Genomic DNA, 26767 nt, shown 5'->3' on the forward strand with positions numbered 1-26767 from the left:
TATCTGATTAGTTTTTTTTTTTATATGGACCTATTGTCTCACTGGAATTTTTCAAACATGGTTCTTCTCCATATTTTTTGCCACAAATTTGGATGCACACAATTCTATACAACGTTTTTGGATGCAGGAGCAAAAAACCTTTTTCTGCACTTAAACCAGGAGACCCCAAACCCGTTCCAGCATGACGATGCTTCTGTGCACAAAGCCAGGTCCATGAAGATATGGGATGTAGGTAGAGTCGCAAAATCTGCATAAAATTCATCTAAATAAAATAAAACTTAAATAAAAAAGTTAAATAAAACTTAATCTGAGGAATTTGGGAAATATTCCAATTTGAAAACCTTTAAGGAATTTATGGGAATTATGACCAGCATTTTATATGGTCATAAACTGACATGCATGCAAATGAAAACAGAAAAAAGAAAAAACGGGAAAAAAAAGACATTTTTACTATATTTTTTTAAGATTAAAACATAAACTTCTGTAATACTTGTCATTGATGTGAATACTCACCAAGATGGACTTTTTTTTGTTTTTTTACATGCAGGATTCAAGAAATTATATATGATGAAGGACTGCACAGTGCATGTAGGGGGCGTGGCCTCAGTAACCCTGCAGAAAGTGTGCATGCGTTTGATGAATATGTAGAGTAGAACTAAAATTGCATTAAATCTGGTTGTTTTAACCAGGATTTTCCTGCAAGAACCACACTTAGGCTCCAGGTTATAGGCTAAACTGCAATATTGTAAATTCCCAGTTCCTGATAAATCCCATGGAATGTTTCCAGTCTTAAAAATTCTTGGAATTTTGCAACCCTGGTTGTAGTGGAAGATCTCAAATGGCCTGCTAACTCTGTTGAACATTACCATCACCTACATCAGTGGGTGAATCTCCACCAATTCTCTACACAATGTTCAGAAAGCTGTGGACTAACATATGTCCATATAATATACAGTCCATAATAACTAGGAATGATTGTCCAGAAGATGGCACTGCACACCCGGACCAGAAGCTTTTAGAAGCAGCATCCCTGACTCAAGGGGCAGAGAGCGAAAGGACACGTTCTCGTCGCAGTCGCCTACACTCTGGCCACAAGCAATCCCAGCCTCTCCCCTTCATTTTTCCATCCCTTGTTGGAAATGTGATCTTTCAGAAGCCTGTCATTTGCCTGTCGGTGAGTAGGCGGTGGTCTGGTCTCATTTGTCACACGGAGGCGACCTGGATTGGTCCATAATCCTCCAGTCCAGAGAGTCTGCGGCCTCGCATTCTTGCCCTCCCACGGGCGCCAAAAATATCAGGTGCAAACCAAATCCATGTCACACACACACACTCACACATATTCACACACACACATAAATACACACATCATACTTATTAACACATCCTGTCTAGAAAACCTGAACATATGGTGCAGCCACACAAACGTGACCCTCAGGTAAACATATTCACAGCATGCACGACTTCAGGAGTCAGTTGAAGTGCATGCGTGCGTTGGCATACACGTGTACGCATCTGTAATTACATAGTATTGTCCTGTAGCATTATTTTGTTCCTTTGGACAGGAAGTGCTGCTGGTGATCATCCAGGTTTCAACGAACACGTCTCGGCACCCAAACAAAGTCATGTGAGCAGGATGTTTAGGGATGTGTAGAGTGTGCATGTGGCAATATGTTGTTTGCATAATATAAAAGAAACGTCTAGAGTTTTTTTTCTGCTGGGTCATAACAGACAGGAAATGGGGACCATTTAGATAAAGATTTTGGAATTTTAATAAACAATAAGGTCGAATGGACAAAGTTTTGGACACCTGAGCATGTGCTTTTTGAACATTCAATTCCACATTTGTTATAATTAATATCCTCTACTTTTCTGAGATTTTCCACCAGATTTGTGGAGAAACAATTGTGTTTGTAAAGTAAGGTACCCATCAACGTCCTGAGGTTCACTCAAAATTCACATTCTATAGAAGTTCACTCAAGTTCTTCAACTCCAATTTGTATGTTCATGGAGATGGTTTTTTGTACACAAATGCATTGTGTTGCTGGAAAACGTTTGGGTGTTCTTGTTTAATTAAAGGGAAAACTACAATTTCTGCAAAATGCAAAGACATCTTATACAATCCAAGTGCTTCCAAGTTTGTGGATGATCCTTGTGAATGATCTTCCCGTGATGCACTTGTTCATAAATCGTCTACAAGACACACTGTAATCCAATTTGACAAACACACGCAAGCCTTTCATATTGTCCGAACCAAAAACCTCCCCAGGGTCTTTAGTTGTGTATTTGTGTGTGTGTGTGTGTGGTGTGTGTGTGGTGTGTGTGTGAGAAGCAGACACTTAATTCAATACGGTGTAATGTGATGACTCTGCTGATACGTCTCTAGAAGTCTCCAGAGCCTGAATGGGTCAATACCGTCTTCTTGGGAGAAGCATTAATCACACACTGTCCATATCCAAGTGTCCAGACGCCATACCATACGTTCGTACACGGACAGTGGTGCGAGACGACACACTGCGTTGTGCTTATCTTGAGGAGAATATATAAAAAAAACGACGCATGTTGCGATATAATTAAAGAGAATCTCTCCGCGACGTCACCATCCGTTTCGATAACATCCGGACTGATTGGACATGCCTTGTGGTTGAAAAAGAAAAAGGACAGGGATATTTACGGCAGCACTCTGCCTTTCTAATGAGCGCCAATCAGCCTCTGCCTTTAATTAGTGGTTTACTGATTGCACTTCCCCCTGTCTTCTATATAAGGACAAGCCCAGAAGGCTGCACGGGGCTTTTCGGATATCCGGTCGCGAAGGCTGTGTCCTTGCCTGGTGATCTTCCGACTCGGAAAAGGCCACTAGGGTCAGGTTTCCTCCAGGCAGCTCCAGACTACATTTTGACCACAATAGCTGCTGCCACTGCCGTTTGCAGGCCTTGAGTGGGCAGCACAGGGAGTGAATATGGGCATTGTGTTTTTTCCGGCATTTTTCCCCCCTCAGGTTTCTTGATATATAAGTACACACTTTGGAAGTTTTGCGGTTCGAGGTGCTAAATGCTCCTGGGGGGATGAAATTTGAGCAAGACTGTGTTCCTAACTACCGATTAAGCCCTTTCACCCCGTTCGGGTGGCAGGGAACATTGTGTCTTCTGAGCTGTGCTATGACACATCCAGTATAAGCACTGGTTCCTGTTCAAGAAAAAGAAGTTTGCTGGCTGATGCAGTCCTTTTTAGTTCCAGGATCTTAAGATCAAGATCAAGATTGCATTTGTTTTACATGAAGTCGATTTCGTGTGCTAGAATTTGCAGGCTGGTCAAGAAGTTGAGGTTAGAGCTCTATAGCGTTCCGCTCAAGAGCTTCCACTCTGAACCATGTACTAGTAATGCACAGGGGTATCATCAAGTTGGAACAGGTTCAGGTTCTCCTGGTTATGATGAAGGGAAGATTTCATGCAACTGCATCCAATGACAACCTATACACTTATGTAATTTTACTTTTGTGGGAACAGTCTGGAGATGAACCACATATAGCATCTGGAAAGGTCAGGTGTTCCAATACGTTTATTCGTATAGTGTTCTCCTAAGTCAAGAGCATTTGATTTTCATTGACCAGCAATCACATGGGTTTTTTCAGTCTGTTCAGCTTTTCATTCAGTGCATTCAATAATCAATTTAATTTTCTATAGAAAACAGAACTAATTATCACATTTATGTCTATCTATCTATCTATCTATCTATCTATCTATCTATCTATCTATCTATCTATCTATCTATCTATCTAATGCTTTAATTTGCTCATCAGTTCTTTATTTATTCTGAGCAGATAGTCCTCATGCAGAGACAAAACTGTGTTGTAATGCTGCAATGCAGTGAATTAATCCAGTAGACACACTGGATTTCTCCTCCACCAGAGGGCAATACCTCCAAAAAAAGAACATTTTTTGAACTCCATGTTCAGAAAAGAACTTCTCAGAGAGAGCTTCAGCAGTTTTGGGTTTCAGCCTGTCCTGGTCATCCTGAAGCCTTTTTGCGTTCTTACCTCTATAGACAGGTTTAGATTGGACGGCAAGTCGAAGAGAGAGTGAGAGAGCAGTGAGATCAACCTGATACAAAGAGGAAATGGTTTCATATTTCTTAATGGGATTAAAATTATTTTGATGATGATGATGCTGATGATGAAGATGATAATGTGACGTGAATTTTTTGTGTGTTAGGGACAGGAGATATATATATATATATATATATATATATATATATATATATATATATATATATATATATATATATACACACGTGTGTGTGTGTGTGTACAGTATATGTATGTATATGTATGTATATGTATGTATGTATATAAATGTGTGTGTGTGTGTGTGTGTAAATATTGGATATTTAGTACACATATATAGGTTATCTATCTTTCTGTCTGTGTGTATCAGTGTGCGTCAGTGCACACACTCCGCTTTCATCTACAAAAATTACCTTGCTCGACATTCCTTGCTTTCTGCCCCCAACTAACCCACCCATTCCTAGCGTGTGTGTCTTACCAGAACTCCAACCAGCCAGTGGGGAAAAATGCTCATGCTTTCACACTCACTTTGAGATTGCCGCCGGCGCACTTGACGCCTGAAGGGGGTGAGAACGTGCAAAGTGGCCCACGAATGTCCGAATGAAATGTCTTACATTCCAGCTCTGGGCTTCATGGCCTGGTGTTGGGTTCCAGCCGGAGAGACAGAAGAACTACACACTACACACTTCTCTGAAATCTGTTCCCTGGTTACTGGTACGCTCCAAACTAAACAACATACTTCACTATAGTTAGAAACCGTTCGGGATGTTCTTTAAAAATAATAATCAGCTTTTGGAGAAACTCAGAATACCACTCTGTGCAATTGTGGTGAGCGGAAAAGCATCTCAGAATGAGAACCTGCAAGACAACTTCGTCTCATAATAAACTATATGAACTAAAGTTTGTGGACAAAAATTAAATAACATTTTATTTTTCATACACATTCATACATAAATGCTTATTATAACTGTCTAACATGTAAATAGTATAAATAATAAATATTAAATAAATAATAAATAACAAAAATATGAAGTGTAAATAACATTTTGTTCTAAATATTTCTATTTCTCAGATGTATACTTCAATATTTAATTGATTCTCTCATCTTTCTTGAAGTTGTGCACCTTTGTTCCACAGAATGTATTACCCTGGTGGTCACAAATGGGAACTGCATCAATTGCTTAATAGAGGTCCATTGGGGCAGGATTCACACTGCCTCATGCTCAAGGGTGGATCAGTTAACAGGACAGTTAACAGAGTTGCCATTTTTTGGGGATCATTCAAATTTTTGCAAACACGGCCAAGCACAAGTCTCTAAAGAGTGAGAAAGTGAGATGGTGGAGAAATGCGTGTGCATCACAGTGACCTTGTTTCTCTGTGAAATAGAAAATAAAATAGATTTTTCAAATTTCCTAAATAGTTAGAGGATATTTTCTGATTATTATATTAGCTAAATCCTGGCAACCCTGGCAAACACATGCTGTATCAGACACTTTTCAACAAATATATCTCTAAAACTAGCCAAAGAATCCGAATCTGCATCTCAGAATGCGCAGTACATCTAACCTCGAGGGTTGAGGTCAGAACTTTAAAGTATGCCACTCAAGATCTTAATTTCAACCTTGGATCATTTTGTGTGATGAATGAAAAATGAAAGTACAGTGACTCATGCATTTATTCCAGGCAGCAAAGAAAGTGATGACCTCTGAAAGCTGGCTGCATTTATGCCTGAGTCATCCTCCAGTACATGTTTTAGTACTTCAAGTTCTCTGTCTCTCTGCAGGGGGCAGATGCAGTGTCCTCTCAAACCATGCATCTGCCTCTGATCCTGTCAGTTTAGTCAACTGTGGAACATTAAAACTGCCTGGCCACACATGCTCGAGTGTGGCTCTGAGAAACCTTAGTGCAGAAAAGATTGATTAGCACTAAATGTATTCAGTATCAAGATCAAAACTCAATTCAGATTCAAATTCCTGCTTCTAATTCGTGCATTTTGAGATGCCGTTCTGCTCAGCATGGTTGTAAAGAGTGGCTATTTGAGTTCCAATAACCTTTCTGTCAAATGAAATCAGTCTGGAACTTTAGAAGCTCTTGAACTGTATTAATTTTTAATGCAGTTTGCTCTGCTAGTCCACATGATTTGACATATATTGCATAACGTTGCAGGCGTACATGGGTTAAGTGGGTGTGTTAAGTGCATTATCATTTGCTAGACTGTCAGGAGTCTTTCTAACTACTAAAAAGTAAAGGATGTTTTTTCTTTACTTTCCAAGACTTTGGGAAAGTATAGAAAAATGGCCTTTACTTTTTTGAATGGAAAATGTTATTGTGAATTCCCTTGCACACATCACCCCTATTACATATTGTAAATGAGTATATTTTTTCCTACAGCCTCAACTATATACTGAGATCCACAATTAACACATTATTTTAAGGAGTTAAATTATAAAACATATATATCTCCCCCAATGAATTATTTTTGATTTATTATTATCTTATTGATTTTTGCATTTTGATTTATTTTATTTTATTTGTTTGTTTTATTTCTTATTTTTTCATCTGTTTCTAGTATTATGTACATATTCTAGAATGAAAAAAAGAAAAATTGTATGGTTGATAAGTGTGTAACTATTTCTGTTTTGGAATTGGTTACTGCACTAAAAATTAAGAATTTATTAAAAAAAAGATTGGCCTTCTTGTATTATCCCTTCGTAAATCATATTCATACTTATACATGTGTTGCACAGGGTCTTTCTGTAAAATTAGGATGTCAAAAATCCAACCCAAAAAAATTAGAAGAGAAAAGAAGAGAAAAGAAAAGAAAAAAACAGCCCTCCCTGGGGTATTAAATGTTTAATGGGTTTTCATGGTCCTTATGTCATGCTTGGGTAATTCTCTGCCTGCTGTTTTTTGCCTCTTTTCAGCTCAAGTACCAGGGACGGATCTAGAAAATTATTTATGGGGTGGCAACAGGGTATATATATATATAAAAGAAAAAAGAAAAAAGAAAGAAAGAAAGAAAGAAAAAGATAAAAAATCAAATAGTTTGACAGCTATGGATTTAGTATTACTGAAATGACTGGTGATGGTGGTGGTGGGAGGCGTTTTGGGGAATCCAGTAGCTTGTTCTCTTTTCCACCTCATCGCTACTGTACTTTGCAATATTTCAGCCTCCGTCTCCTGCACTGTCCTATTTACGAGTAGTTACTCCATCCCGCTCTCGCTCTATTCCTGAAATTTGCCGCATGACCTAGTTCTAACAATCTGCTTGAACCCCCTTTTTATCTAAAAATGGACATATTGTTGTCTTCCAGGTCAATGTTTCTTCATCCTTGGTTTTAATAAATGACCTGCTACTGTACATTTTATTTCATCATCTCAGTCCTATTGTACTGCTAAAAAAAAAAAAGGTACCTGTCCGAGGTCCTGGATTAGAAAACATCTACCTACATTATTTATGAGGTCCTGATTAACAGTTTCTATCCTGATGGGTGTGGTTCCTTCCAGCCCCAAAAAAGGAGCTCTTACTGAATGATGCAAATAATATGGTTTTTAGAGCTGCCAGATTTCCAGGCACCTATTAAAGATTTTTTAAAACACTTATTCTTCACCATCATCATCCTCACAAAATATTCTAATCTTATTTGACTTAAATTAATTTGTGTTTTAAAAAAAACCTTATTTGGGAAGATCTCATTCTAGAAAGGTGGTCATTCCTGCATTGCAGTTCCCAAGACTTGTGGAATCAATGCCAAGGCACATCAGGTCACCCAATAACACTTTCTACTGTATTTCTCTCTCTTTTATTGGTCTCTATCCCCATATCTAACAAACACTCAGCAAAATTTAGGTGAATCGGCGAGTTGCATGAAGCCGTCGTCTCAGCAATCACTCAGCAGAAATGTCCTGTCGCTTCAACTGCTGTCCGTCTATCGATCTGGTGCTTAGTGTGTATATTGAGCTGTCATTATTTCCCACTGGCAATTTGTTTTGATGATACAGCATATGACTGTGCACATGTAGCAGTAACACACACACACACACACACACACACACACACACACACACACATACACACACACACATGTACTGTCTGAAGTCTGGTCAGTGTACCTGGAAGAAAAAAACTGCTTTTTGCAAGCATCCGAGTATTGATTTGAATTGGGGGGGCAGCTCAGTGGTTAGGATGTTGGACTTCGGATCAGAAGGTCATGAGTTCAGATCCCATCACGAATAAGCCGCTACTGCTGGCCCTTGAACAAGGCTCTTATCTCTTTCTCAGATGCTGTGCTGAGATCATTGGTACATCACTGCTCAGCATCACGAATCCCAATCATCCAAACCTTTTGTGCATGGTCATCATACCTTGAGGTGCAATGAAACAGCTTAATATTTCATAACCTGTATAAACTTCCTCCAAAAGATATATGGGGGGGTATAGGGTGTTGGGGGGGAAGGGGGGTAGGTGGCGGGGGTTGGAATGGGTGCCATTGCTCTCCGGTGACAAGTATCCTGTTTTTACACCTTCCATCTAAATTAGGAAGCAGCCTGGGCAGCCATATGACCAGCGCCCCAAATTGGGACGCTTGTAGTCCCATCCAGCGGCCGTGTAGCTACCAACAAAACTTTCTCCCTCCTCCTCCTCCTCTCCCTCCTCCTCTTCCTGATCGCGCGGGACAGCGCGTGAAGACGGGCTGATGTCGCACGTCAGGATGCTGGGGGCCTGGCAAGGTGTGATAGGTGTTCGGTGAGTGTGGGGCCACACACACACACACACACACACACACACACACACACGCACTGAGCGATCCGGCGTTGCCCCTAAAAGCAAAGAGGCGAAACATGCTAATCATTACGATCAGCAGCAGCACAGCCACCGCACGTCGCAGCGCGCTCCTGCTCTGTCCCCCATCGAGTCCGGGGACGTGCTTTGCTCCTGAAACCCTGCTCCGTGACGCTAAAATAAGCTCGTGCGGCCATGCCGGAGGCAGGGGAACGAGAGGAGCGGTATTTTTAGCGCCGTGCGCCGCTGCGCACCACGTGCCCCCGCGGTAAACCGGATGGCCATTGCGCGAAGGTCGTTCGCCAGTATGGTGCGCGAGGCCGGCGCGCGCTGGACGCTCGGCGCCGTGCTCCTCCTGGGCTTGCTGACCGAGATCGGGCCGCCGGGCGCCGGCGCCAGCAACGGGACATGGCCCGAGCGCCGCTGGGAGAGCCTGCTGTCGCGCTCCGTGCTGGCCATCTCGGGAGAGAGAGCGGAGACAAGCTGGGAGAGCGACTATTTGATGGGAATCAAGCGCGTGCGACGGCTTTACTGCAACGTGGGAATCGGGTTTCACCTGCAGGTCTTCCCAGACGGCCGGATCAGCGGCGTGCACGACGAGAACCAGTACAGTGAGTTTGCGTGCGGAAATTCGGTAACGCAACACGCGCACGCACACACGCATACACACTTCCACACGCGCGCGCGCACGCACGCGTCCAGGACGCGCTCTATCTCCCTCCCTATTTATTCACATTGTACTGCGTTTATTTACCCCCTAGAAATAAATAATCTAATAAGTGTAAAGTGGCAGGTCCACATGACATGAATGCTTGCACGGATATAGACAGAGTGCAACTTATTTTTACACCGAAGTCCTGAATCCGCTCCGGTCCTGTCCCGAGTGCACGTGGAGTGCGTTTTTGACTGCGTTTGGAGCGAAGCCGCGGACGTGTCCGCACTTCTGCCGGCGTGCTGCTGCTCCCAGTTCTTCTGCTGCTGCTGTTGAGGGACGAATGTGAGTCGTAACTCGGTGGTTGTTGCTTTTCTGCTCAGGTCTGATCGAGATCTCGGCGGTGGAGCGCGGCGTGGTGAGTCTGTACGGCGTCAAGAGCGAGCTCTTCGTCGCCATGAGCAGCAGGGGAAGACTATACGGCTCGGTAGGTATCCACATCACCTTCATCCTCATTCTCACTCTGATCCTCCTCCTGTTTTTGTGCTGCACTTATTCTTTGTCGCACCTAAAACCTCCAGTGCTTTTCCCAAAGCTTTAAATCTGGGTCTACATACTCTAAGAAGAAGAACCAAGAGACAAACATGGATCAATATATTTAAATAAACAGGCAGAATTTTCACTCGGATAAAATATGCAGATTCAGCAAAAAAAAGGACATGGTAACTTGGTACTATGGTAACACCATAGTAACAATAGTGTAAAAAAAACCACGTGATACACTATTCAAATAATTTCATCCAGATCTAACTGTCACTGTGACCTCAAAAGTACACTTGATGTTGCCATATGCGCTCTTTTTTGAAACTTTTCACAAAGTCGGAGGCACGCAAATCTCTAGGTCGATTTTGGATGCACTGTTGTGAAATTTCACTTGAACTACGAGACATGACAATGCACCTGTGCACAACGCCAGCTCTATGAAGATATGGTTTACATGGGTTGGAGTGGAAGATCTCCTGCTATAGAGCTCTGGAGTCAACCCTGTTGAAAACATTTGCAATGAATTGGAATGCTGAATGCACCCCTGCTCTCCTCACCTCATCTACACCAGATTTCCTTATCCAGAGTTAAGGGCCTTTCTCAAGGGCCCAGGATTGGCAGCTTGTTGTGTCTGAGATTCACAACCTGTAGATTAGAAGTCCAAAGCATTACTAACACCCTTGTGGCTAAATGGGCAAAAATCTACACAAAATCTAGTGGACCATCTTCCTAGAAGAGTGGGAGGTCATTATAATAGCAAATAAGAACTCAGTGTAAAATTAGATGTTCAAAAAGTTGTCCACAAACCTTTGTCCATGTAGTATAAGTGTGACATGGTTGAAGTGTAGCCTTGTAGCCTTGTTCAAAGTTTTCACATCCTTTACACGATGCTCTCGCTGTAGTTGTGCAATTCAATCCAGGTTTCCTTGTGACAAGCAAGTTACCGAGCCAGCATGACCGAGACAGTTCCGAGTCTCGAATGTCAGGTCAAAGCAAAACATCTTGCTTCCTCTGAGCTTTGGTTTTATAATTCATTTGGGCACGAAAAGTTTGTAGCGCCGTCACACAAGCGACATTTCAACTGACGTTAAATGTAGCCATTAAAGGTCTTGCGGCCATTTTTTTCACCTTGCAGTAGCCTGAGAATTTACAGCATTAGCTCAGTCACATAAATTTGTCTAAACTAAGTGAAAAAGATCTTCTCTGTGTGAAAAGATGTTCCACTAGATATTTTTGTGGATATGTAGTTCATTTAGCCACAATGGTGTTAGTAAAGTGACGTAGGAAACGTGAAGAGGGCTGGGGTGTTCAGTAGGGTTCATAGCAGAAAATCTTCCACTCCAATTTATATCTTTATGAAGTAAATCTCCTAGTTCAATTGAAAATTCAATGCCACCACATCCAAATACAATTGTGCACCTCCTTTTTTTGGAATAGTTTGGTGACGAACCACATATCACTGGAAAAAATGGTTGTCCCAATACTTTTGCCTATACAGTGTATATTGGTGCTATGTTTTTTTTGTGTGGTTGCATAGTCCAAAATGTGAGTAAATCAGATTACTTCATTCTATATTCGATTCTGATTGGCTGGAAATTGTCTGGCAATTATCATAGAAAGCTGACATTTCGAATTCTATACATTGAATATATTTATTCTATATTTTATTTGATATGCTTTGTGCTTCTAATATATTATTTTAAAATTAAACAGCAACCAGGAGCTAACTCCAACAGCTTCATTATTAATCTCTCACTGTGTCTCCATTAACCATGTAAATAAATGTAATCAGGCACTACTTTATTGCTGGGTGTGATTCAGAGCAACAGGATTGTAGCTTTAATGAGATGTATATAAAATGAGGCAAATAAAGAGTTATTTTGATAGAACTATAAAGACATGACAGATGTATTAGAGCAGTTTGAATTTGGTGCTTTGAGTTCAATTCTCTCATACTGTCCACTGGATTTTCAACATGGCACCTCGTGGTAAAGACTCTCTGAGAAATTGATCATTAGAATTGTTGCTCTCCACAAAGACGGCAGAGGCAAAGAAGATTGCACTGGTCCTTCCAAGAAGTCGAGTCCTTGTGCTGCTTCAAAAAAAACAGACACGAGTGCTGCAGCATTGCTTTAGAGGTTGCAGAAGTAGAATATCTGCTTGTCAGTGCTCAGACCGTACGCCACACACGGCAACAAGTCAGTTTGCTGGCCGTCGTCCCAGAAGTAGCCTCACCTGAAGTTGGCTTACAAGAAAACAGTTTGCTGAAAATGACCTGTCGAAGAGCATGAATTACTGAAACCATGTCCTGTGGTCTAATGAGACTATGGTAAACTTGTTTGCATCCGATGTTGTCCAGCATGTGTGGTGATGCTCTGGTGAGGAGTACCAAAAAAATTGTGTCTTTCCTACAATCAAGCATGGTGGTGGTAGCATCATGATCTGAGGCTGCATGAGTGCTGCTGGTACTAGGTTCATGGAGTGAAACAAGATTTCCAACATGTACTGTGACATTCTGAAACAGAACACGATGCCCTCCCTTCAGAAACTGGGAGAACAGCAGACTTCCAACATAATATAGACCCCAAACTCACCACCAAGATGACAACTGCCTTGCTGAGGAAAGTAAAGGTGAAGGTGATGAAGTGGCCAAGTATGTCTCCAGACCTGAAACCTATTGAGCACCTGTAGGTATCCTCAAGCGAAAGATAGAAAAGCTCCATTTGTCTAACATTCAGCAGCTCCATGATGTTATTATGGAGGAGTGGAAGAGGATCCCAGCAATAACCTGTGCAGCTCTGGAGAATTCCATGACCAGGAGGATTAAGGCAGTGCTGGAAAACAATGGTGCTCACACAAAATATTTACACTTTGGACACAGTTTTGACGTGTTTTTTGAGACAATTGTGGCTGTATGTTGAGTTATTTTTAGAGGACATCTATACTGTATAGAAGCTGCACATTGACTCCTCTAAAGTATATCCAAGTTTAATTTCTATAATATTTTCCATTGAGAAAATGTAATAAAATAGTTGCTGTATAATAATATATATTTCTATATATGGATACATATAAAATGCCTATGATTCCAAACTCAAGCTGTATTTATTTTTTTCTCGTTTTCATTTTCCAGCCCACCTTTAAACCCGAGTGCATGTTTAAGGAGACCTTGCTGCCGAACAACTACAATGCCTACGAGTCTTCCGTTTACAAGGGATTCTACATCGCTCTCAGCAAACACGGCCGAGTGAAGAGAGGCAACAAGGCCAGCACCTCCATGACGGTCACTCACTTCCTCCCTCGAATATGAGCGAGGCGTGCAGAAACCGCTCTCGTTTTGCACATGCCGTCCGGTCCGCTCTCTCTCTCTCTCTCTCTCTCTCTCTCTCTCTCTCTCCAACACGGGAGGCCCAAAGGACGACGACGCCGATGACGAACTATACGTACCCACCAAAAAAAGAAAAGAGAGAATATGATTATTTATTTGTGACTTGATATATGTATATTTGGATAGCCAAATGTTTTTGATTTTTATTATATAGGCCACTTTTTTGCTGCTTTTTCATGATGGACATTGTTGCTCATGGATATGGAGACTGCCTCTGTCTCTTCACCTTATTCGGTCGCTTAAACAGGACGTAAGGAAATACTGGATGGAGACGACAATATGTGTTTTTTTTGTTAAATGACCTCAGAGCTGCTTATGGGTTAAAAGGATTAACTTATGCAGAGTTATGCCGCTTTTGTTTGTTTGTTTGTTTGTTTGTTTGTGCCAATGCAAGCTTGATCGTTGTTGTTGTTTTTTTTTTTTGTTATATATGCTAACATATCTTGATTTCTATTTATTTTTTATTATTTCTTTAGTTCTCCTGCCATGGAAATGTGAGAGCACTTAAAGCAACACGGATCCTTTTTTTCGCTGCATGATGAGCTGAGGTGCCTTGGCATTCCTCCACGCCGCCCCTTTAACATGCATTCTCCGAACGCCCCAGGGAGTCAGAAATAGGGCTGACACGTTAGCCAGGTCTCTGGAGGGACTCTCCCGCTGAGGAGGGTGTGTGGGTGTGTGTGTGTGGTTGGGGGTTGGGGGGGGAAGGTGTTTAGGAATGGGTATGAGGGTGTTTGATGGCTGTGTTTAATCTCGATTTCCGAGTTGAAAAAAAAAGTAATCGTTCTCCGTTACGTTTCCGGCGGGTTACTTAGAACTGTTTGCTAATGCACTTCAGCTTCCTGAGATGTGTTTCCGTTCGAACCTTGAGACCCTGCAATGCTCGTCACTGGAATGGCTGAACGGCGGTACACTTGATATATGCTAAAATAAGCTCGTTTTTATAGTATGTATGTATGTGCTGGTCTACTCAAGCAATGAAGCTGCTGAACATACCAAAAAGCTCGGCCCAAAAAAAACAAACAGGAAAAATATTTATTTATTCGTGTGTGTGTGTGTGTGTGTGTAAGAAGAGAGAGAACGATCGAGAAAAAGAACGAGAGTGTGTGTGTGTGTGTGTGTGTGTGTGTGTGTGTGGAGCGAAGCAGCTCGTAGCAGTGTCCCCAGGGGAAGTGTGTGTATGTGTGTGTGTGTGTGTGTGTGTGTGTGTGACAAGCTGCAAGGCTAAGCCTCTTTGCTGCAGCTGCACTGCAGTGCTGTCTCAGGGCTACTCTGCTGCTGTTAGCCATGCAAATAAAATGATAGGGTTGCTGCCGTAGCGTTTTTGCGTGCGCGAAGACATCCGTGGCTCTTTGGTACCGACTCGAAAGGGCGAAAACACAGGTTTCGCTAGGCACGTTTTCGAAGGTGCTATTTTCATCCAGAGAAAAGATGCACATCGCAGCCACATTTGTTTGTTCGTTCTCGCCGGAAACTATGCGGCTCCGTGGGGTGGAGACGCCAGCTTCCGAAATACCTGAGCGCAGCGAGCATCATCGCAGTTATTCCTGTTAAAAAAATACAAAAAAAAAACTCCAGCACTTGTCAAGGCCTTGGGATTCCTGCAGTAACCTCGGGGCCAGGCCTGGTCAGATAGCCGCCCATTTTTAGTCCATGCTCAAGGACACAGACAAACCCTGAGCCCTGAAGTTCTCGGAGTCACAGAAGCCTGTGAATTCGTGTATGGGTGTGATGTATACCAATTGGAAGGTCCTACCACAAAACAGGGTAGCCAGAGGATTTGATTTCTGAACATCCTCAATCCTTCCCCCATGTAAATCCATCATCTTAAATCTCATATCATTGTTTAACACTGTTATGTGAGTCTGATTGTGTACTGAAAGTTGCATGAACGCATGAAAGGTTTTGGTGTTCGGTTTCATTTTCACCCCTGCTTTCATACCTTGAAAGATTCTTTTATATCCATCACATCAACACTATCATGTGCAAGCACCTAAGTTTGGCTGTTGAATAGAAAGCTGATTACTCTTTATCACGTTCTATGGAAGAGTGCAGGATCGATTATATGAACTTGGCTCTGGTTCCTCACTCATGTCATTACTATGTGTACGAGTACCACAATGTACACGCTATGGACAACGTCTTTTGTGGACACCTGAATATAAGATTGTGTGCTACTTTTTGAACATCCCATTCCACATTGAGTTCAAATTTGCTCTTGTAATAACCTCCACTAGGAACCCCTGGGAGGTTGTTCCACTAGATTTGTGGCGATTTGTTCTCATTCGGACACCGTTCTGGCTTTGTACTTTGTATTTCTGGAATAGTTTTGGGTTCAACGAAGAATTTCATGCTAGCGCACCCAAAGACGTCTGATAAATTAGCGTCCCTGTAACTTGGGATCAGTTTGACGAAGAAGCACGTGTGGCTGGAGAAGTCTGGCGTCCCATCTTAACTTTTGTGCATAGAGTGCATTTGTTGTCAATCGAATCGCATTGTTCGAAACTCACAACAAAAAAAAAGCATCACGTCACCAAAGTTTCTCCTGCCAAAGGAATTTTTAGATTGTCATGCATGCCTTAGATTTGGAACAGAAGGATGTGGCGCACGAACGTCTGAGAACGGGGAGCGATTCCTGAATGCAGACGTGCACGTCAAGCAGATTTATTGAGACAGCTGTAAAAATGTTTATTGGCCATCCAATATGGAAGCCGCTTTCCTGTGAGATGTGGCCTGTCGACCTCAGGAGAGCCACGAATGTCTTTGTGAAGGTGGGCCGAACCCTCTGTTCTCCACAACAACAACCCCCCCCCTCAGGAGGCTCAGGAATCCACGGCGCACCAGGCATCAGAATGTCATACGAGTCCTGCGATTGGGGATCTCGTTGTCCTCTCAAGCTTTTTTTAAAGGGTGCAGCTGAGCCCGGTTGCTAGATATCCCCTTTCTGAGAAATGCACGTGTGTGTGTGTGTGTGTGTGTGCGTGTGTGTGTGTGTGTGTGTGTGTTAGGGGACGTAAACAAATTCTAAAGATTGTCGGGAAATTCACTGGAATTTTGGTATCGTTCTGTGATTCAGATTTGATTAGCATTAGATTCAGTCATTCACTTATTTATTTATTTATTTATTTTATTTTTATTATTTATTATTTATACGTCACAGTACCTCAGATTTCAGCCAGCTCGTATCCGTCCGGTAAAAGCGTTTGGATACTGTGATAACGAGGGAGCGTTTGTGAAATTGTCAAATCTCTTTCTTTCTCTCTCTCTCTCTCTCTCTCTCTCTCTCTCTCTCTCTCTCTCTCTCTATTCTGTTTTTTATTTCTTTCTGTTTCCTCTCCTCCCTCATTGTGTTCTCCCCAACCGTTCTCCTTTTTGTTCTCCACTGTCGAACATATACCTCACCTCCTGCCTTAGTTATGATTTCTTACAGCAATTGCGAAGCGACAGGAAACACGTCTTCAGTTTGTTTTTGGGGAAAGAACAAACAACGACAAAAACGACGATGATGCGTGTGCAAATTAATATATATTGGGGGGAGGGGGATGGGTTTTCCTTTTATTTTTGTACGTATGTGCTGTGCACAGCAGTGTAACCGTATTCCTGATACCAATAAAAAAAAAAGTTTGATTTTCTAACAAGCGGATCGTTTTCTCCCTGTGAACTTTTTGACCTTTTGAGAATCTACGATGTTTAACTGATCAGTAAAAGCTGAGGATGATCAATCAGGTAATATTGTATTCAGACAGACAGACAGACAGACAGACAGACAGACAGACAGACAGACAGACAGACAGACAGATAGATAGATAGATAGATAGATAGATAGATAGATAGATAGATAGATAGATAGATAGATAGATAGGTATCCACTCTTCTTTCAAGATGTTCCTCTAGATTTTGTGTAGATTCAGCTTCTAAAGTCATGCACTGATGTAAGTGAGGTGAAGAAGATTCATCTAAAAGGTTGTTCACAAGGGTTTACAGCTCCACAGCAGGCCATTTAAGATCTTCCACTCCAACCAATATCTTCATGTAGCTGGTTTTGTGCTGAAACAGATTTGGTGCCTCCAGGTTTGCCGTTTTACAGTTTTTCTAAGTTGCTTTGAAACATTTTTCAAATCATCCTTAAGATTTGCAAATCAGTAAGTGCATTCTCAAAACAATGTGTACAAACAGCACAATACATTGGATTTCTTGCAAAAGCGTGTTTTTTGCTCAAAATCATTAGTACTTCACTCAAAAGTAAGTATTTGTTTCAATGAACATATCATTGCCATCAAAATAACAAGTCCTTTTATCATTGTTTACGAACAAGATAGTCAAAATCTTTAGTCATTTTATCAATATGACAATGCTTTATTTTAGTATTTCCTGATGTAAACTATGTTTTGGATTACAAGTATTGAAAATGCACGAGGCTGAATTGGCAACTGTGAATTTTAACAGCACAAATTTACACATTACTGTATGTGGGACATTGATTGTAAGAGACTTCACACACTTTTTTATTTTTTTTACTAGTGGACTGACTGAAAAATTACAATATAATGTCATTATGATAGACAATAAAAAGACACATTAAAATTCCAAAAGGTAAACATAGGAAACACTTCTTAGGCAGAACTGCACATGCCGCACTATACAGTGTAATCTGTCTCTACCCCCTGACGTCCCAGTCTGTCGGGCCACAGATTTTCATCCACATCACAACAGATATCATCCCTTGCAATACCATTGTGAAGCAATGATTGACAACATGGTCCACAATAGTGGCTCTAATTTCATCTGAAATGTGTCTATGTCTTTGGCCTCTTCTTTCTCTTCCTCTTCCTCCATTTTGCCTCCTGACCCTTCCAGCACACATCCTTATTCCTGGATCTTGACCATGTTAATTTCCTAGTTGTTCATCCGTTTTCAACAATCGTAAATCTGTGTTTTGCTCTTTTTATAAACACTCGCCAATTACAGTAAAGGTTCACGAGATTCAGCCTTGACCTATTTTAGAGAACTAGCTGATTATTGGTTGATCTGAAAGTAAACACACCCCTTCATTAGTGACATTCAAGGTTCATCTGCATAATTCATCAAGACACATTTTTAAGTTTAATAAACTGTGAAGAAGAAGAGCTTGACAAATTTTGACAACTGGTTTAACCATTTTGCACTCAATGACTTATGCAATAAACTGATGCCTAAATGTTTTGGGGGTTAAAACCATTTAGGTGAAACCAGTATAATATATTTTGATCATCATGAACATAAACAACTGATAATTTAGGAAACAGCAGACACTCGTACACAATTGAATAAATGATGTACCAAAGCATTCGCAATTTGATCAAAGCAATGAGAAATGTTCGTATGATGAGCACAAATGACTAAATGATGTGGAGTTTGAACAAGTAGTTTTGAGAATTTCATTTCTGATCTGAAAAACGCTCCAAAGCGACTTAGAAAAACTGTAATAAAGAAGCACATATAGAAGGAAAAGTCTGGTGTCCCAATACTTTTGGTATCCAGAACCCACAATTTTCTATAACTTGACACGAACAAAAGTGAACAGCGTCCATTGTTTTTTATTACATGATTAAGTGAAAAATAATTAAACTAGATTTTTATTCAAATTGAACATTATATTTGAATTTATAAAACAAATGAATAGGGCAGAAACAAAAATAATGGCACCCGCAACCTTGTGGTTGTTATTATTGTTATCTTTTTTCTTACTGCAAAACGAGCAATTCCCGTAGCACTCAGTAAGACTCCTGCATCTGTCTACAAGTATTCTGGTCCAATCATCATGAGCAGGTTTGAAGGAGATGTTCTCCAGGGCTCATTTCAGAATATTTCAGAGTTTAGTTTTTACACATTCCTGAGTGCTGTATTTGAGTTTAATGTTTTAGGTCATCATCCTCTTGGAAGATCCGTGAGCTGCGAACAAGATGGAGCTTTCTGAATACTTTTTCTTCCAGAAAAAAGTTCACTAGTCTTGGGATTTTCCTGCACAGATTCAACGCTTCCATTGTGTATAGAACATTACACTATGCCATGATAGAAAAACGACTCATAGGTTTATTCCGCAAGTATTAGTACAAATATATGTAGGTCCCCTGGTGGTCTAGTGGGTAAGACGCAGCGCTCCCACCGCTGCGACCCGGGTTCGATTCCCGGTCAGGGGACCATCCCCAGCCCTCTCAGTGCCGGATAAATTGGGGAGGGTTGCGTAAAAACATGTCCCAAATCAAACGGGAGCCCTACGGGAGCCCAAACGGGAGAAGCCTAAAGAATTAGTACAAATCTGTAATATAAGCTCGTTATCCAACACCGTCCCTTTCCAGCAATATGTAAATTGAAGACAAACAACTGAAGCAAGACATTTTCACCATCAATTGAACAATGAGGTCCAAATCAGTTCCAGCTTCATATTGCTCCTGTGCACAAAAATATCTCAATGAAGATATGGGTTGGAGTGGAAGATCTTGAGTGGACTGCTATAGAGCTCTGACCTCATGCCTCATCATCTCACCTACATCCATCTGTATTTGACTTATCTGACCTATAGTGCATTTCTTTCATTCTTGCTCATTTTCTGATCAATGATTTGCAGAATATTAAAATCTTCATATCTAACATTTACACATTTTCTATAAACTCAGCCGTTTTTATACATGTATCCTAAATAGGTACAAGAAATCATTTTCTAATCCCTTTCCTACGTTTCCTACGTCCCCCTTTCCTTCCGGTTTAAGTCTAGCCATATCCACTTAATGATGATGTCATTAAATAATTAAATAATAAGGCATGTGATACTTCAGTGGAAGTAAAGTTTCAGCTTACACTGATCGGGGTCAGAAAATAAATATTCCCAGTTGAGCTCTAGGGTGCAAATGCCAGAAATGGTCGAGCAGCCCTGGGAACGTAAAGCGCGAGCTCCCTCTACTGGCCAGTGTAAGCATGTACGCAAGGATTTTATGATGTCTGGGGAAGACCATAAAAAAGTTGGATGTTTTGCTCATTTTATTTACATCCTCGTGTCCTTTAGTCATTGCGTTTAATTGCACATTTATTTATATATTTTTTATTTATTTATTTTATTCTGATGAGTGCAAATGTATTGAAAGCTGCGCACTCAATCAACGTGCGGCTTGTGGGCACGAGAAAAGTCAACACTGTCAAAATGCAGTTATGGCTTGCAGCAGCCAATTAGCTTCATTCCAAACCAGAAAAAAAGGTGCAAAACAACCCCATCCTTCCGTTTCTCGTTGATGGGGGCGAGCGTTGCGTCAAAACGGGAAACGAGGAGTGGCGCGTGGATGCGCTTAAATAGCCCGACTTTTAGGTACCCACTCATCAGTGCCAACAAACTTCAGCTCTTCTGACTTCCTTTTTTCTGTTTGATATTTTACATTTCATCTATTTTGCAAATTTAGATATGGTGCACGAGGCTGCTCGCCGTCTGCACGTGCGCGCTTTGGTGGCACTCTGGCTCGGGACGCTTCACGGATGCGGGAATAGTCAAGCAGCCCCGAACCCTTCTTCACCACTGCAAAGTTCCAACTGGGGCAACCCGAGGAGATACGTGCACCTGCGCACCAGCACCGAGTTTAACAACTTCTACCTGGAGATCAGCCTGACTGGGCACGTGCGCAAAACGACGCACCGGGGCTCATACAGTAAGTGTGCAAATATTTGTGTGTGTGTGTGTGTGTGTGTGTGTGTGTGTGTGTGTGTGTGTGTGTGTGTGTGTGTGTGTGTGTGTGTGTGTGTGTGTGTGTGTGTGTGCGTGTGTGTGTTTCATCTGACTCTTTTGCATCTGCAGGTGTGATGGTACTGAAAGCCGAGAGCAGGGACCAGGTCGCGATATTTGGAGTAAAGAGTAACCGGTTCTTGTGCATGGACGCACATGGGAATCTTTTCACTTCTGTAAGTGCATTTCATTATTAACTTACAATCATCCAATGCTTCGCTTTTTGCTTTTACGCACATATGAGTTTAGTTCGGAAACCAAAAATTTAGCTTCATTGTGGTTTATAAATAATTACGATATGTATGTGTCAGATAAAACTTTAGTCAGTTCACTGCAAGATTATACACAATTACACACTGTGAAGCAAAGGAAAGAAAGAAAGAAAGAAAGAAAGAAAGAAAGAAAGAAAGAAAGAAAGAAAGAAAGAAAGAAAGAAAGAAAGAAAGCGTAAATGAAATAGAAAGCAAAGAAAGAATTAAAAAAAGGAAAAGTCTGGAAGAAAGGAAAAGTGTTAACATATTAAAAGTGTTAAAAAAATGTTATTGACCCTGAAGCAAATTATCAGAAATAAAATATTATACTGAAACTTGTCCATTATAAAATATTCATAGGTTATTAGAACATATGCATGTCCATTTTCTGGAGAAACGTATTTTATGGCTAATATAATAACTGGTGCTTGTGCGCCTTCCTCTCTCTCTCTCTCTCTCTCTCTCTCTCTCTCTCTCTCTCTCAGGCGGTTTGCCACAGAGACGACTGCCTCTTCCATCACAAGCTCTTGGAGAACCACCGGGACGTGTACTACTCGACCCGGAGCGCAGTGCTGCTGGATTTAGACGGCGTGAAGCAGGTGTACTCGGCGGGCCGCAATCTGCCGCAGACGGCGCTGTTCCTGTCTGAGAGAAGCACGGTCCCGCTGGAGCGCCTGCAGCACCGCGAGCGACGCGGCCGCCAGGACGAGGCTCCCGAAGGGCAGCGCGCGCGCCCGCGCGACGCCTTCCACGCCGAGGAGTCGGACTCGCGCGCCGCCCGCGACGACGACGCGGAGTTTCCCGAAGACCGCGGCGGGGCCTCGCGCGAGACTCGCGCGTCGCCCGGCGACGACGACCCGTGGGACGCGGAGCACGTCAGGAGCCCAGGGAGTCCACGGATGTCCGGAACGGTTGGATGAAGTCACCAAAGCATTCGATCTGCAAAGTCAAATCATCTTCATCATCATCATCATCCAGAGCACGCGTTGCGTTACAGAAATACACACAAGCTGTGGTTCAGAACTGTGTGATTGAATCTTTTCCATGTACTTGAATCCAAGGGGAAGTTTCTATTTCTTTTCTTAGTATGTTGTGTAAAATATACCAAAACTTTTAATGAGCACAGGGTCATGTTTCTTACCTGGTGTTAATGAAGAAGAAAGAGATTTTCCTTTAAAAAGAATGATTCCAAAGTAAAAAATAAAAACACTTTGAATTGTTTAATTTGTACCAGTTCATATATATAAATTACATTCCCTATCTGACAAAAACTTCTACTGGTGCAGGACACCAACCTTAGACATAATTTGCAGTCTTCTTTATATATATATTAAAAAAGATTGTATGTATTAATTTATTTAAATCAATTGTTTTTATTTATAGTATTATTTATATGACTATACAATGCAATGTACATGATTATATTCATTCTGTCTCCTATTTGAGAATAGAAGCTGTTTTACTTCCAATTCCTTGTGCCTTGTGTTTTCATTGTCCAGCCCCATAAAACACACCACGCATGCACGCACACACACACACACACACACACACACACACACACACACACACACACACACACACACATCAAAGTGCAGTTTAGCAGTACAGATTTACTGTCCTCTGAAAATAACTCAACAGCCATTATTTACTCAATTACTGGCCACAAAACAGAGTACACCCTCAGTGAACATGACACAACTGTGTCCAAAATGTCAATATTTTGTGTTAGAACTTTTCACTATTCAGAGCTGCACAGGTTGTTGCTGGGATCCTCTTTCACTCCTCCACAATGACATCACAAAGCTGCTGGATGTCAGACACATAGCGTTTCTGGACTTTCTGCTTGAGGATCCCCACAGGTGCTCAATAGGGTTCAGGTCTGGAGACATATTTGGCCACCACCTTCACCTTCAAATCCTTCAGCAAGGCAGTTGTCATCTTGGTGGTGAGTTTGGGGTTGTTATTATGTTGGAAAATTGTTGTTTGGCCCAGTTTTTGAATTGAGGGCATCGTGTTCTGCTTCAGGATGTCACAGTATATGTTGGAATATGTTGGTAGCCCCAGACCATGGTTGCTACCATCACCAAGTCAAGTCAAGTCAAGGGTCAAGAGGCTTTAATTGTCATTTCTACTATACACAGTGGTACACAGTACACAGTAAAAATGAGACAATGTTTCTCCAGAACCCTGGTGCTACACTAAACAACAAACAACAAAACAACATTAAGCTAAAACACAAGTTACATAAAGTGCATCGAGTGCAACCTGGTGCAAACAGTGCAGACAGACAGTGCAGACAGACGACACAAGACAAGACACAAAACCCTATATAGCGCCGACCAGTAAACCTACTGTATACTAGATTATACAGTACTGTACAAGAAAACTGTAAAAACTATACAAAAATATAAACTATATCCCAGAAGTGAGTGTAAACAGTGTAGTGCAAAAAATACAGCAGCAGTCGAAGGTGCAAAAACAGCATGTAAACAGTATAATACAATGAAAATCATAAATGTGCAAGAACAGCAGTTGAGAGTGGTACTGTTAAGAATAATAAAATAATAAATAAATGAATGGTGGTGGAATGGATTGAGATGAGTGATGAGTGTATGTTAGGTTTTAAGTCCAGGAAAAAATGTTTTCAGTTCGTTACACACATTTGAGTGAGTGTGTGTGTGTGAGAGAGTTCCGTTTCAGTTCTGTGTGTTGAGAAGCCTGATGGCTTGTGGGAAGAAACTGTTGCACAGTCTTGTTGTGGTGGCCCGAATGCTTCGGAACCGTTTTCCTGATGGTAGAAGTGTAAAAAGTGTGTGTGAGGGGTGTGTGTGGTCGTCCACAATGCTGTGTGCTTTGCGGATGCAGCGTGTAGTGTAAATGTCCATGATAGAGGGGAGAGAGATTCCGATGATCTTCTCAGCTGTCCTCACTATCCTCTATAGGGACTTGCGGTCCGAGACGGTGCAGTTCCCAAACCAGGCAGTGATGCAGCTGCTCAAGATGCTCTCAATGGTCCCTCTGTAGAACATGGACAGGATGGGGGGAGGGAGGTGGGTTTTCCTCAGCCTTCTCAGGAAGTAGAGACGCTGCTGGGCTTTCTTGGTGATGGAGCTGGTGTTAAGTGACCAGGTGAGGTTGTCTACCAGACCATGCTTGACTATAGGCAAGAAACAATTTTTTTGGTTCTTCTCACCAGGGCGTCGCCAGACATGCTGGACACCATTTGAGCCAAACAAGTGTATCTTAGTTTCACATCATACCACAGGACATGGTTCCAGTAATTCATGCTCTTGGACAGGTCGTCTTCAGGAAACTGTTTGGAGGTTTTCTCGTCAGCAGCTTCAAAACAGGCTCCCTCTGGGCCTACAAACCAACTTGTTGCTGCCACAACCTTCTTTTGCTGCAGCTTCTGCACCTGACGCACAGCACGAGGACCAGAATTCTTTGATGGACCACTGTGAGGTCTGTTTTGAGTGGAACCCGTCTTGGAAAACATCTGTATGACCCTGATCACTGTACTGTAACTTAGTTTCAGGGTGATACTGATCTTACAGCCTCAGCGTCTTTGTGGAGAGCAACATCTCTAATTTTCAAATCCTCAGAGAGTCTTTACCATGAGGTGCCATGTTGAACATCCAGTGGTCATTATTAGAATAGTGAACTCAAAGCACCAAATTTTAAACGCTCTAATACAAAATGCACAAATCTGTGTGGTCCTGTCAAAAAAACATGAACATGATGAATAGGACATTTGAGGTTGCCAGCATATGTAGAGATTAAAGGAAACGAAACTGTAAACAGTTTGGCAAAACATTTTTAAATGGTGGTGGTAGCTCAGTGGTTAAGGCATTGGGCTTTGGATCAGAAGATCACAGGTTCAAATCCCGCCACTCCTGGGCCCTTGAGCAAAGCCCTAAAACCCTCCCATGCTCAGTTGTAAGTCGCTCTGGATAAGGGCGTCTGCCAAATGCCGCAAATGTAAATGGCAGAGAATATCTGGGATGGGCTGAGCATACAACGGAAGGCTGGGAGAGGGGGGGCAACTGGAAGGAATCAGAATAATCTTTACTAGAATATTATAGATGATTGGACCCTTTGGGTTAAATATCATATTATACTTATGAATAGATCAGGGAGATATGAATTTTATATTGAATTTGTGGAACATTTGGTCTTTGAATGTAGGAAGTATGAGAGAGAAAGTATAAACATGAAAGCAAGTAAAGGAATTTATTTCCTAAAGAAAATATGGTATAGTTTATAGGTTTGCAAAAGAAACAGAAGCTGCGTCTGATGTGGCATTTCGATGTATTTACACACTAACCCTAACCTGCAGTTACAAATGTATAAATATAGTTTTAATATTTTGAACATAAAAAGATGAATAATAATAATGTATTTGAGATTATTTAAAAAATGAGTAGATACTTTGAATGTAAAATTTAAACTACCAGTAGGTGGCAGCAGGTCACTGTTAATAAGTGAGTCATTGCGATTGAACCGAATCATTGAAACGGGTGATTCATTCAGAAACGAGCACCTTTATATTGCTCAGAGACGCTAAACAGTGCTGTGGCTTGTTTGGAAGGATATTTTTGTTATTGTCTAAAACGTAAATCTTTTCATTTTAACTTCTTGTTTATTGCTTTTAGATTTGCTGTTTGTTCACACCGTTTTAACTGAATCCATTACTATGTCGCGAGCGAGGTGATTGCGCGACATGATGCTCGCGAGTCACGACAGAACCGATCCAGTGCGACTGTCCCGAAGTTACAAACATACAGTTTACACAATAATACATCACAGTGTGGTTTTCTTTTTATGTGCTTATGCACCACTGTGGTACTTCCATCCCACACAAGCTCCGCTTTGCATAATGTGTAGGTTATAGTTTTCTTTGTTGTGTTTTATATAAATGCTGCTATGTTTTGGGATGCACACTTTTTCCTGCTGCTGGTTGACCTGTATTCTCCGCCATTTCGCAAACGGACAAAATTTCATAATCGATTAGTTGTTGTAGCCCTGCACATCTGTATCACCCGAATGGGGTCCAATAAATGAAACTATTTAAGACTATCCGTCTTTAATGAGGGATGTGTTTTGTCTTTCTTTTGGGTTTGTTGGTGTTCCCAAACAGTTAGTAGGATGTTTTGGAGACAAGGTGAGGGAGGTGAGATTGAGATGGTATGGACATGTGCAGAGGAGGGACATGGGGTATATCAGTAGGAGAATGCTGAGGATGGAGCCACCAGGTAGGAGGAAAAGAGGAAGACCAAGGAGGAGGTTTATGGATGTGGTGAGGGAAGACATGCAGGTAGTTGGGGTGAAAGAGGCAGATGTAGA

General features: G+C 41.6%; 2 protein-coding genes and 1 non-coding gene across 4 annotated transcripts; all 3 read left to right on the plus strand.

The window, feature by feature from the left end:
- Nucleotides 1-8817: 8817 nt before the first annotated feature.
- fgf6b (fibroblast growth factor 6b) lies at nucleotides 8818-17051 on the plus strand. Its single transcript, XM_046872516.1, has 3 exons — nucleotides 8818-9454; nucleotides 9879-9982; nucleotides 13172-17051. Exons 1-3 carry the CDS (start codon nucleotides 9121-9123, stop codon nucleotides 13346-13348), a joined length of 615 nt encoding a protein of 204 aa, XP_046728472.1. The 5' UTR covers nucleotides 8818-9120; the 3' UTR covers nucleotides 13349-17051.
- Nucleotides 17052-19533: 2482 nt separating this feature from the next.
- On the plus strand, nucleotides 19534-19605 carry trnag-ccc. Its single transcript has one exon. It is a non-coding gene; the product is annotated as a tRNA-Gly (tRNA).
- A 1056-nt stretch (nucleotides 19606-20661) lies between these two features.
- Nucleotides 20662-22862, plus strand: fgf23 (fibroblast growth factor 23). 2 transcript variants are annotated; one of them, XM_046873938.1, is made up of 4 exons: nucleotides 20662-20765; nucleotides 20857-21099; nucleotides 21246-21349; nucleotides 21910-22862. In XM_046873938.1, the coding sequence occupies exons 2-4, from the start codon at nucleotides 20859-20861 to the stop codon at nucleotides 22342-22344; spliced, it is 780 nt and encodes a 259-aa protein (XP_046729894.1). In that variant the 5' UTR covers nucleotides 20662-20765; nucleotides 20857-20858; the 3' UTR covers nucleotides 22345-22862. The 2 variants fall into 2 exon arrangements, with proteins under 2 accessions (XP_046729894.1, XP_046729893.1); XM_046873937.1 differs by lacking the exon at nucleotides 20662-20765 and having other exon boundaries at nucleotides 20791-21099.
- The last annotated feature ends 3905 nt before the right edge of the window (nucleotides 22863-26767 follow it).

Source organism: Silurus meridionalis, chromosome 18, assembly GCF_014805685.1.
Source record: "Silurus meridionalis isolate SWU-2019-XX chromosome 18, ASM1480568v1, whole genome shotgun sequence".
Taxonomy (NCBI): Eukaryota; Metazoa; Chordata; class Actinopteri; order Siluriformes; family Siluridae; genus Silurus; species Silurus meridionalis.

Coding starts and splice junctions, on each gene's coding strand:
- fgf6b (XM_046872516.1), top strand. CDS start 9,121: ATGGCCATTGCGCGAAGGTCGTTCGCCAGTATGGTGCGCGAGGCCGGC. Junction 9,455..9,878: donor GCACGACGAGAACCAGTACA/GTGAGTTTGCGT, acceptor TTTTCTGCTCAG/GTCTGATCGAGATCTCGGCG. Junction 9,983..13,171: donor GGGGAAGACTATACGGCTCG/GTAGGTATCCAC, acceptor TTCATTTTCCAG/CCCACCTTTAAACCCGAGTG.
- fgf23 (XM_046873938.1), top strand. CDS start 20,859: ATGGTGCACGAGGCTGCTCGCCGTCTGCACGTGCGCGCTTTGGTGGCA. Junction 21,100..21,245: donor GACGCACCGGGGCTCATACA/GTAAGTGTGCAA, acceptor TTGCATCTGCAG/GTGTGATGGTACTGAAAGCC. Junction 21,350..21,909: donor ATGGGAATCTTTTCACTTCT/GTAAGTGCATTT, acceptor TCTCTCTCTCAG/GCGGTTTGCCACAGAGACGA.